This window comes from Telmatherina bonti, assembly GCF_933228915.1.
Source record: "Telmatherina bonti genome assembly, chromosome: 19".
In the NCBI taxonomy this organism is placed as follows: domain Eukaryota; kingdom Metazoa; phylum Chordata; class Actinopteri; order Atheriniformes; family Telmatherinidae; genus Telmatherina; species Telmatherina bonti.
This window is the reverse complement of record NC_136617.1, coordinates 37,777,078-37,789,891: the sequence shown is the minus strand read 5'-3', so window position 1 is coordinate 37,789,891 and position 12,814 is coordinate 37,777,078. Positions and strand designations below refer to the sequence as shown.

General features: G+C 52.1%; 1 protein-coding gene across 1 annotated transcript in view; it reads right to left on the bottom strand.

Annotated features, from left to right (window-relative positions):
* Window positions 1-12,814, bottom strand: part of ptprua (protein tyrosine phosphatase receptor type Ua) — a 370,817-nt gene that overhangs the window by 282,298 nt on the left and 75,705 nt on the right. The window contains exon 2 of the mRNA XM_079258799.1: window positions 2,620-2,748. Within this exon, the coding sequence (XP_079114925.1) occupies window positions 2,620-2,748 (129 nt within the window). The remainder of the gene's footprint in view (window positions 1-2,619; window positions 2,749-12,814) is intronic.

Genomic DNA, 12,814 nt, shown 5'->3' with positions numbered 1-12,814 from the left:
TCCATCCATCATCTCTCCCTCCATCCATCCATCCATCATCTCTCCCTCCATCCACCCATCCAACCATCCATCATCTCCATCCATCATCTCTCCATCCATCCATCCATCCATCATCTCTCCATCCATCCATCCATCCATCCATCATCTCTCCATCCTTCCATCCATCCAACCATCCATCATCTCGCCATCCATCCATCCAACCATCCATCATCTCTCCATCCATCCATCCATCCATCCATCCATCCATCATCTCCATCCCTCCATCCACCATCTCTCCATCCATCCATCATCTCTCCATCCTTCCATCCATCATCCATCCATCCATCATCTCTCCCTCCATCCAACCATCCATCCATCCATCATCTCTCCCTCCATCCATCCATCCAACCAACCATCCATCATCTCCATCCATCATCTCTCCATCCATCCATCCATCATCTCTCCATCCATTTATCCATCCATCATCCCTCCATCCATCATCCTTCATCAATCCATCCATCCATCATCCAACCATCCATCATCTCTCCATCCATCCATCCAATCATCCATCCATCCATCATCTCTCCATCCATCATCTCTCCATCCATCCATCCATCCATCATCTCTCCATCCATTTATCCATCCATCCATCCATCATCCTTCATCAATCCATCCATCCATCATCCAACCATCCATCATCTCTCCATCCATCCATCCAATCATCCATCCATCCATCCATCATCTCTCCATCCATCCATCCATCCATCCAACCATCCATCATCTCTCCATCCATCCATCCATCCATCCATCATCTCCATCCCTCCATCCACCATCTCTCCATCCATCCATCATCTCTCCATCCTTCCATCCAATCATCCATCCATCCATCCATCATCTCTCCCTCCATCCATCCATCCATCATCTCTCCCTCCATCCACCCATCCAACCATCCATCATCTCCATCCATCATCTCTCCATCCATCCATCCATCCATCATCTCTCCATCCATCCATCCATCCATCCATCATCTCTCCATCCTTCCATCCATCCAACCATCCATCATCTCGCCATCCATCCATCCAACCATCCATCATCTCTCCATCCATCCATCCATCCATCCATCCATCCATCATCTCCATCCCTCCATCCACCATCTCTCCATCCATCCATCATCTCTCCATCCTTCCATCCAATCATCCATCCATCCATCATCTCTCCCTCCATCCAACCATCCATCCATCCATCATCTCTCCCTCCATCCATCCATCCAACCAACCATCCATCATCTCCATCCATCATCTCTCCATCCATCCATCCATCATCTCTCCATCCATTTATCCATCCATCATCCCTCCATCCATCATCCTTCATCAATCCATCCATCCATCATCCAACCATCCATCATCTCTCCATCCATCCATCCAATCATCCATCCATCCATCATCTCTCCATCCATCATCTCTCCATCCATCCATCCATCCATCATCTCTCCATCCATTTATCCATCCATCCATCCATCATCCTTCATCAATCCATCCATCCATCATCCAACCATCCATCATCTCTCCATCCATCCATCCAATCATCCATCCATCCATCCATCATCTCTCCATCCATCCATCCATCCATCCAACCATCCATCATCTCTCCATTCATCCATCCATCCATCCATCATCTCTCCCTCCATCCATCCATCCATCATCTCTCCATCCATCATCTCTCCAACCATCCATCATTTCTCCATCCATCCATCATCCAACCATCCATCATCTCTCCATTCATCTATCCATCATCTCTCCATCCATCAATCCATCCATCCATCCAACCATCCATCATCTCTCCATCCATCCATCCATCATCTCCATCCCTCCATCCATCATCTCTCCATCCATCCATCCATCATCTCCATCCCTCCATCCATCATCTCTCCATCCATCCATCATCTCTCCATCTATTTATCCATCCATCATCCCTCCATCCATCATCCTTCATCAATCCATCCATCCATCATCCAACCATCCATCATCCATCCATCCACCATCATCTCTCCATCCATCCATCATCCATCCTCCCTCTATCCATCCATCCATCCATCCATCATCCATCCATCCATCCATCCATCTCTGTTTATCTGAGGTATGACATAATGGGAGCAAACGGTCTTCCAGGACTGTTCCCATTCTAGCATAGGGACGGTGTCCAACGTCTCCTGGGTTGTCCCTGAGGCCTCTTACAAGTGTAACGTGGTCAGAATACCTCATGGAGGAGACATTCAAACCAGATACTTGAGCTTCATCAAGCTCTTCTCAATGTGCAGAAACGGTGGCATCACCTCAGACCCCATGGGGAACAATCCACCTGTCCATCTGCTGTCCCATTTGCCCAACTGTCATGAACAGGACCCTGAGATACTCTTGAAGTTCCACAAATTCAGATCTGGATTATTTCAGTCAGAACATGTTTACATGCATTTGAAAAGTCTGGATTTAATTAATCAGATTAGCAAACCCTTTGGGAGAATCAAACACAGCAGCTATTTGCCAAAGTTTCTCAAATTCCTCCGACACGTCGAGTCCAGCTCAGTTTCTATGCCCTGAATCTAAAACATTCTCCTTATTCGAGATGCACGTCGAAGCCTACCTCGAAGAAGATCTGTGGTCGGGTGAGGCCAGTTGTAGGTCCTGATCAGCTGCCAGTCAAAGTCGTCCTCTTGGCCCTGACGATATTCGCACAAGCCGGGTTCCGAGTCCTCGTCAAAGGTACAACCAGCTACAAGGAAGAAAACAGTCAAATGTTTTACAAAAGGTCCAAATGGGGAAAATACCAAAGCAAAGTTTCTGTCCTGCCTGGAACAAAGTGAAGAAATGTGTTGTGGGAGGAAGATGGTTGCTCAGACATCTCCACAGCTGTAACTGTCTTAATACATCAAAGCCTGGAGAAGCTTGCAGCTATGAACTTAATTACAGCTTAAACTTGGCACCAGGAAGCGAGCAAAGACTGCCACAGACTTCTCTTCACTTTAAAATCTGCGACCATTTGGTGCAATTAGCCCCGCAGTGCAGAGAGGACACACCAGCCACAGGTCATCCTGATAGCCAGAAATAATGGGCAGCCATGCCAGAGCAGCTAAGGGCTACTCAAGCTGATGGAAGACAAGAGCCAGGCTCTCAGTATGCGAAGGTGACCTGACACTGTCTGCCATCTAATGGTTACATTCACTATTCCACCATCATCACACAACCCACAGGCTTTGAAAACCACCAGCTCGCCTGAAAAACACTGAGAAAGTCTGTTCTTAAGTTGGTAAGGTCAGATCACTTCCTCACGTCAGAAAATCTGAATCTGACCAGTTTGTTTTTCCATTTTTTTCCCATTCCATTCTAGATTGCGCCGTCTGTTGGCAGCAGATTGTAGCAGCTCTGACTTGCTATCTTGAATTTTTTTTAAAGTACAAAGTCTTCTTGCATAGATATTACCTCAAATTAGGTACTTTTTTTTCTGAGGATTTCATGCCGGTTCGGAGGGTGTGCTGCAAGGAAGATTTTTCTGCATATTTTTGGCTCTTTCAAGACTTATTATGATGAGTCTCCATGGCAACGAAAGACTTGTTTACAATCAGGATCAACTGATGAACCTCTCCCAAATCAGGATTATCAGCGAAACAACACATCAAATCCTGATGGAGTTGAAAAGAAAGAGAAGAGGATGCAGAGCGGGGACAGAGGAGAAAGTGATGGAGATTTAAACCATTTCTCCGGACCGTCATCATGGGTAATGTGAGATCGCTAGCTAACAAAAGGGACGAGCTCGAGATGCTAACTAGGTCTCGAAAGAATACAGAGAGTGCAGTATTATGTGCTTCACCGAGACATGGCTGCATGAACACATCCCTGACTGTAATGTGTCTGTACCGGGCTTTAAAACGGTCCATGCAGACCGCAGTAGACAACACAGCGGAAAGCTAAAGGGTGGTGGAATTGCAGTGCTGGTTAACCAGTGTTGGTGTCATCCTGGACATGTTACTGTCAAGGAGAAGATATGCACAAGGGACATGGAACTGTTAGCTGTGAGCTTCCGTCCATATTATTTACCCAGAGAGTTTACCTGTGTTATTCTGGTAGCGGTTTATATAATACCTGGTACCGCACCAGACACAGCCTGTGATGTCATCAGCTCCGTCGTTGCTCGGCTACAAACACAGCATCCAAACTCATTCATGGCGATCTCCGGAGACTTCAACAACGTCTCCCTCTCTGCAACTCTACCAACATTCCAGCAGTTTGTCAGCTGCTCCACCAGAGAAAATAAGATGTTGGACTTATTTTCTGCAAATATGAATAATGGATCCAGTTGTTTTGCCTCGCCTCCTTTAGGAAGATCTGACCATAATCTGGTTCTTCTCACCTCCACCTACAAGCCCATCGTTCAGCAGCAACCAGTCATCACAAAGACTATCAAAATCTGGTCTGCTGAAGCTGAAGATGCTCTTAGAGGAGGCTTTGAGGCTACAGACTGGAACGTCCTCTGTGAACCTCATGGAGACGACATCAACGCCATGACTGAGTGTGTGACAGATTACATAAACTTCTGTGTGGACAGCATCGTCCCAACAAGAACAGTGAGGTGCTTCCCCAATAACAAACCCTGGATCACCAGTGACCTGAAAAAGCTGCTGAACATCAAAAAGAAAGCCTTCAGGGATGGAGACAGGGAGTTATTGAGGGCGACACAAAAACAACTTAAAACCCAAACTAAGAAGTGCAAGGAGGACTACAGGAAGAAGTTAGAAAGTCAGCTCCAGCAGAATAACCTGAGGGACGTGTGGTCTGGAATGAAGAAGATCACCGGCTTCAAGTTAAAGGGGGACCAGCCTGATGGAGGTCTGGACAGAGCTAATGAGCTGAACATATTCTTCAACAGGTTCAGTTCACCCCCTACCTCCAGCCCAACAGACCACACACCCTCCATAAGCCCACTGCTTTCCTGTCACGCCTCCAATCTGTCACCCTGCAGCTCAGTCATGGACCAGAACACAGCTTCATCTCCCTCCACATCAGGACATCCTGAGACCTCCACCTTGTTTGTCTCCTGCAATCAGGTTAAGAAGCAACTTGAGAAACTGAACCAGAACAAGGCTGCAGGTCCAGATGGTGTCAGTCCCAGAGTTCTCAAGACCTGCTCAAAACAACTATGTCCGATTCTCCAGCACCTTTTCAACACCAGTCTGAGACAAAATAGAGTCCCAGTGCTGTGGAAAACCTCCTGCCTTGTTCCAGTGACTAAAAAAACACAACCAGCTGAACCAAGTGACTACAGACCAGTTGCCCTGACATCTCACATCATGAAAGTCCTGGAGAGACTCTTACTGGCTCACCTCAACAAGCAAGTAAACACCTTTCAGGACCCATTCCAGTTTGCATATCGTAATGGACTTGGGGTTGAAGATGCCATCATATACCTGCTCCAGAGAGCACACTCTCATCTGGACCATTCAGGCAGCACTCTGAGGGTCATGTTCTTTCATTTCTCAGTGCTTTTAATACCATTCAGCCTGCTTTGTTATGTGAGAAGCTCCATAAATTCCAGGTGGATACCTCCACAACCACCTGGATCTATGACTACCTCACAAACAGACCCCAGTTTGTGAGACTGAAAGGTTGTGTGTCTGAGATGGAGGTCAGCAGCACTGGTGCACCACAAGGAACTGTACTCTGGCCATTCCTCTTCACTCTGTACACCTCAGACTTCCAGTACAACTCTGAGTCCTGTCATCTGCAGAAATACTCTGATGACTCTGCAGTTGTGGGGTGTATCAGGGATGGACAAGAAGCAGAGTACAGAGAACTGGTCAGTCAGTTTGTTAAATGGTGCGGTGACAATCATCTCATATTAAATAGCAGCAAAACAAAAGAGATGATTGTTGACTTCAGGAGGAAGAAGAATAAACAAAGCACTGTTTCCATCCTGGGAGAGGAGGTGGAGGTGGTGGAGGAATACAAGTATCTTGGAGTTCAGCTGGACAACAAACTGGACTGGAAATGCAACACTGACTACATCTACAAGAAAGGTCAGAGCAGACTGTACTTCTTAAGGAAGCTGAGATGGTTTAACGTCTGCACCAAGATGTTGCATATCTTCTATAAGTCTGTTGTGGAGAGTGCAGTCAGCTTTGCAGCATCTGCTGGGGTAGTAGCATCAGAACCAGAGACTTGAAGAGAATCAACAAACTGATCCAGAAAACTGCTTCTGTGCTTGGAGGAACTCTGGAGCCGCTGGAGCTGATTGTCCAAAGAAGAATGCTGATGAAGATGATGGAGGATTCTTCACACCCTCTCCACAACACAGTGATGAAACAACAAAGTGTGTTCAGTGAGAGGCTTCTTCAGGTCCGATGTAAGACTGAAAGATACAGAAGATCATTCCTGCCAGCAGCCATCAGCCTCCGGAACAAGACCTCCTCTAGTTATTATTATTATATACTACAATATTGAATTTCCCTTTTGGATTAATAAAGTATTTTTCATTTCATTTTTCATTTCCTTCTCATGCACAGCATGCTCTGCAGAGCTGCCGCTAACAGAAATGTTTCTACTGATAAACTCGTACGTTGTTCAGTGAAAAGAACCTTCTTCAACCTGCCTTCAGTCTGAATCACGTCCTGACGGCTCGATTTTAAAACCTGAGACTGTGGAGCCCACGGTGGGATCTACGGATGAAGTGCTTCATTCCATACTTTAGTCTCTCTGACATGGACCGACTGCTTCACTGATCGCGCCGATCAGAAACCGGCTCCAGTCGCTGGAAGAACTGGGAAGCTGAATGAAAAGAAGTTTGCTTTGATGCTCCTCAGATGTAAATAATGAGAGTAAAAAGACTCAGACGAAGGAAGAGTAGCTTCCGTTTTTCACGAAATAAAAGCATTGTGACTAACTGCAACTGCGATTTTTTCCAGGAATCCAGGTAGTGCCGTTTCAGGCTTTCCAAGTGCTTTGCCACGACTTTTCAAAGCTCTTCGACTTCCTTTCCCTTTTATTTCGCTACTGTTTGCTGTCAACGATGGAGGTTTTATGTGTCTCCCGTCCATACACGCCAAGCCATCTTCACCTGAAATGAACTGGTCATGTGACCCCTTACGTCATGTCCCGTGACATGTAAAGGCAAAAAGTGTTTCCACTGCACTTATACTTCATCACGGACACATCTGAAAAACCCCCTCATGAGGGCGTTGGGAGGACGTCTGGACAAAGGCGTTTCCATCAGCAGGTTTTTATGTGATATGTAGGTGTTGCGTAATTCTGGGTGATGAAAACGCAGCGATGATGCAGGTGGAACTAAATACTCTAGTTTAGAAAACAGTCAAGCAACCAGGAGAGGTAAGAACTAATGTGACTTGTGCTCTGTCAGCCCTCCGCTGCGTCTCCTCGGGTCTGAAAACAAAGTGTGGTTTGTCCAGCTGCACCTGCCCAGACAACACCTCGGGAATAACGGAGAGTGTTCATGAGAGCTGCTCTTTTATAAGACATACAGAGTTTCACTGGCCTGTCACCAAGCTGCTAAGCTGGCAGTAGCTCGGCCTGACCCTGCCTACCGGTCGTCCATCCTGACTCCAGACACTCAGTTAGTCCCTCTGCAGTCGCTGGACCCTCTTCACTACCAGACTGGATAAAGGCTTGTACAGGCTTGGCTAGTACAGCTCCACTCTGACGCTTTGCCAGTTTCATTCCTGCCTGGCCGACTTCCCCACCGCTGCTGTTTGGGTTTGGTTTAACTCCATCTGTTTTAGTAAAACACATGTACACGCGTTCTAATAAACTACTGCTCATTTCACCATTCCTACAAACAAACACCCCCTCCGTCCGTCTCCCCCCTCTGCCTGCAGCCAAGCGAGCGTCTCTGCATGTGGAGGCAGACCTGGGCTGGAACTGCCTCCTGTGTGAAGTCTGCATGTCGTGCAGCTTTCTGCTCATCCCAGAACAAGAAGGCTGAGCGGTTGAGACGAGACCCGCGGTGAAGGTCTGTTTTCTAAAAGGCCTGCAGCTTCGTGTAGAAATGTCATCGTCAGACACGTTCCACTGACTCCCCTCATTACTCCCATCCTTCCACGCCTCCTCTGCTTTGAGCCCGCCAGTTCTTCTTGGTGCCCAAATGAGCCTGGCAGCAGGAGGGAAAGTCCATGTCATTAGAACAGAGCAATCTGCATGTGTCTTTGCCACTTTTGATGTTGAAAAAAATCCTAATGAATCCATCCGGACCACACAGGCTGAGGCCAAAACGAATCTGAGGAATGCTCCCGTTTCATCAGAAAAACCCAGATGTGAGAGAAAAAGCTTTCAGAATGACAATTCTATACTGGACGCTCCGCCCATCGCTCTGTCCATCGATTTGCCCATCGCTCTGTCCGTCGCTCTGCCCATCGCTCTGCCTACTGTCCATCGCTCTGCCCATCGCTCTGCCTACTGTCCGTCGCTCTGCCTACTGTCCATCGCTCTGCCCATCGCTCTGCCTACTGTCCGTCGCTCTGCCCATCGCTCTGCCTACTGTCCATCGCTCTGCCCATCGCTCTGCCTACTGTCCGTCGCTCTGCCCATCGCTCTGCCTACTGCCCATCGCTCTGCCTACTGTCCATCGCTCTGCCCATCGCTCTGCCTACTGTCCGTCGCTCTGCCCATTGCTCTGCCTACTGTCCATCGCTCTGCCCATCGCTCTGCCTACTGTCCGTCGCTCTGCCCATCGCTCTGCCTACTGTCCATCGCTCTGCCCATCGCTCTGCCCATCGCTCTGCCTACTGTCCGTCGCTCTGCCCATCGCTCTGCCTACTGTCCATCGCTCTGCCCATCGCTCTGCCTACTGTCCATCGCTCTGCCCATCGCTCTGCCTACTGTCCGTCGCTCTGCCCATTGCTCTGCCTACTGTCCATCGCTCTGCCCATCGCTCTGCCTACTGCCCATCGCTCTGCCCATCGCTCTGCCTACTGTCCATCGCTCTGCCCATTGCTCTGCCTACTGTCCATCGCTCTGCCTACTGCCCATCGCTCTGCCCATCGCTCTGCCCATCGCTCTGCCCATCGCTCTGCCTACTGCCCATCGCTCTGCCTACTGTCCATCGCTCTGCCCATCGCTCTGCCTACTGTCCATCGCTCTGTCCATCGCTCTGCCTACTGTCCATCGCTCTGCCCATCGCTCTGCCTACTGTCCGTCGCTCTGCCCATCGCTCTGCCTACTGTCCGTCGCTCTGCCCATCGCTCTGCCTACTGTCCATCGCTCTGTCCATCGCTCTGCCTACTGTCCATCGCTCTGCCCATCGCTCTGCCTACTGTCCATCGCTCTGCCTACTGTCCGTCGCTCTGCCCATCGCTCTGCCTACTGTCCACCGCTCTGTCCAATCGATCTGCCCATCGCTCTGACTACTGCCCATCGCTCTGCCCATCGCTCTGCCTACTGTCCATCGCTCTGCCCATCGCTCTGCCTACTGTCCGTCGCTCTGCCCATCGCTCTGCCTACTGTCCACCGCTCTGTCCAATCGATCTGCCCATCGCTCTGCCTACTGCCCATCGCTCTGCCCATCGCTCTGCCCATCGCTCTGCCCATCGCTCTGCCCATTGCTCTGCCTACTGCCCATCGCTCTGCCCATCGCTCTGCCCATCGCTCTGCCCATCGCTCTGCCTACTGCCCATCGCTCTGCCTACTGTCCATCGCTCTGTCCATCGCTCTGCCTACTGTCCGTCGCTCTGCCCATCGCTCTGCCTACTGTCCACCGCTCTGTCCAATCGATCTGCCCATCGCTCTGCCTACTGCCCATCGCTCTGCCCATCGCTCTGCCTACTGTCCGTCGCTCTGCCCATCGCTCTGCCTACTGTCCACCGCTCTGTCCAATCGATCTGCCCATCGCTCTGCCTACTGTCCGTCGCTCTGCCTACTGTCCATCGCTCTGTCCATCGCTCTGCCTACTGTCCATCGCTCTGTCCATCGCTCTGCCCATCGCTCTGCCTACTGTCCATGGCTCTGCCTACTGTCCATCGCTCTGCCTACTGTCCATCGCTCTGCCCGTCGCTCTGCCTACTGTCCATCGCTCTGCCTACTGTCCATCGCTCTGTCCATCGCTCTGCCCATCGCTCTGCCTACTGTCCATCGCTCTGCCCATCGCTCTGTCCATCGCTCTGCCCATCGCTCTGCCTACTGTCCATCGCTCTATCCACGGCTCTGTCCATCGCTCTGCCTACTGTCCATCGCTCTGCCCATCGCTCTGCCTACTGTCCATCGCTCTGTCCATCGCTCTGCCCATTGCTCTGCCTACTGTCCATCGCTCTGTCCACCGCTCTGTCCATCGCTCTGCCCGTCGCTCTGCCTACTGTCCATCGCTCTGCCCACTGTCCATCGCCTTGCCCATCGCTCTGCCTACTGTCCGTCGCTCTGCCATCGCTCTGCCTACTGCCCATCGCTCTGCCCATCGCTCTGCCTACTGTCCGTCGCTCTGCCCATCGCTCTGCCTACTGTCCATCGCTCTGTCCATCGCTCTGCCTACTGTCCATCGCTCTGCCCATCGCTCTGCCTACTGTCCATCGCTCTGCCTACTGTCCGTCGCTCTGCCCATCGCTCTGCCTACTGTCCACCGCTCTGTCCAATCGATCTGCCCATCGCTCTGCCTACTGCCCATCGCTCTGCCTACTGTCCATCGCTCTGCCCATCGCTCTGCCTACTGTCCGTCGCTCTGCCCATCGCTCTGCCTACTGTCCACCGCTCTGTCCAATCGATCTGCCCATCGCTCTGCCTACTGTCCATCGCTCTGCCCATCGCTCTGCCTACTGTCCGTCGCTCTGCCCATTGCTCTGCCTACTGTCCATCGCTCTGCCCATCGCTCTGCCTACTGCCCATCGCTCTGCCCATCGCTCTGCCCATCGCTCTGCCTACTGCCCATCGCTCTGCCTACTGTCCATCGCTCTGCCTACTGTCCATCGCTCTGCCTACTGTCCATCGCTCTGTCCATCGCTCTGCCTACTGTCCATCGCTCTGCCCATCGCTCTGCCTACTGTCCGTCGCTCTGCCCATCGCTCTGCCTACTGTCCGTCGCTCTGCCCATCGCTCTGCCTACTGTCCATCGCTCTGTCCATCGCTCTGCCTACTGTCCATCGCTCTGCCCATCGCTCTGCCTACTGTCCATCGCTCTGCCTACTGTCCGTCGCTCTGCCCATCGCTCTGCCTACTGTCCGTCGCTCTGCCCATCGCTCTGCCTACTGTCCACCGCTCTGTCCAATCGATCTGCCCATCGCTCTGCCTACTGCCCATCGCTCTGCCCATCGCTCTGCCTACTGTCCATCGCTCTGCCCATCGCTCTGCCTACTGTCCGTCGCTCTGCCCATCGCTCTGCCCATCGCTCTGCCTACTGTCCGTCGCTCTGCCTACTGTCCATCGCTCTGTCCATCGCTCTGCCTACTGTCCATCGCTCTGTCCATCGCTCTGCCCATCGCTCTGCCTACTGTCCATGGCTCTGCCTACTGTCCATCGCTCTGCCCGTCGCTCTGCCTACTGTCCATCGCTCTGCCTACTGTCCATCGCTCTTTCCATCGCTCTGCCCATCGCTCTGCCTACTGTCCATCGCTCTGCCTACTGTCCATCGCTCTGTCCACCGCTCTGTCCATTGCTCTGCCCATCGCTCTGCCTACTGTCCATCGCTCTGCCCATCGCTCTGTCCATCGCTCTGCCCATCGATCTGCCCATCGCTCTGCCTACTGTCCATCGCTCTATCCACGGCTATGTCCATCGCTCTGCCTACTGTCCATCGCTCTGCCCATCGCTCTGCCTACTGTCCGTCGCTCTGCCCATCGCTCTGCCTACTGTCCATCGCTCTGCCCATCGCTCTGCCTACTGTCCGTCGCTCTGCCCATCGCTCTGCCTACTGCCCATCGCTCTGCCTACTGTCCATCGCTCTGCCCATCGCTCTGCCTACTGTCCATCGCTCTGCCCATCGCTCTGCCTACTGTCCGTCGCTCTGCCCATTGCTCTGCCTACTGTCCATCGCTCTGCCCATCGCTCTGCCTACTGTCCGTCGCTCTGCCCATCGCTCTGCCTACTGTCCATCGCTCTGCCCATCGCTCTGCCCATCGCTCTGCCTACTGTCCGTCGCTCTGCCCATTGCTCTGCCTACTGTCCATCGCTCTGCCCATCGCTCTGCCTACTGCCCATCGCTCTGCCCATCGCTCTGCCTACTGTCCATCGCTCTGCCCATTGCTCTGCCTACTGTCCATCGCTCTGCCTACTGCCCATCGCTCTTCCCATCGCTCTGCCCATCGCTCTGCCTACTGTCCGTCGCTCTGCCCATCGCTCTGCCTACTGTCCATCGCTCTGTCCATCGCTCTGCCTACTGTCCATCGCTCTGCCCATCGCTCTGCCTACTGTCCATCGCTCTGCCCATCGCTCTGCCTACTGTCCATCGCTCTGCCTACTGTCCGTCGCTCTGCCCATCGCTCTGCCTACTGTCCACCGCTCTGTCCAATCGATCTGCCCATCGCTCTGCCTACTGCCCATCGCTCTGCCCATCGCTCTGCCTACTGTCCATCGCTCTGCCCATCGCTCTGCCTACTGTCCGTCGCTCTGCCCATTGCTCTGCCTACTGTCCACCGCTCTGTCCAATCGATCTGCCCATCGCTCTGCCTACTGTCCATCGCTCTGCCCATCGCTCTGCCTACTGTCCGTCGCTCTGCCCATTGCTCTGCCTACTGTCCATCGCTCTGCCCATCGCTCTGCCTACTGCCCATCGCTCTGCCCATCGCTCTGCCCATCGCTCTGCCTACTGCCCATCGCTCTGCCTACTGTCCATCGCTCTGCCTACTGTCCATCGC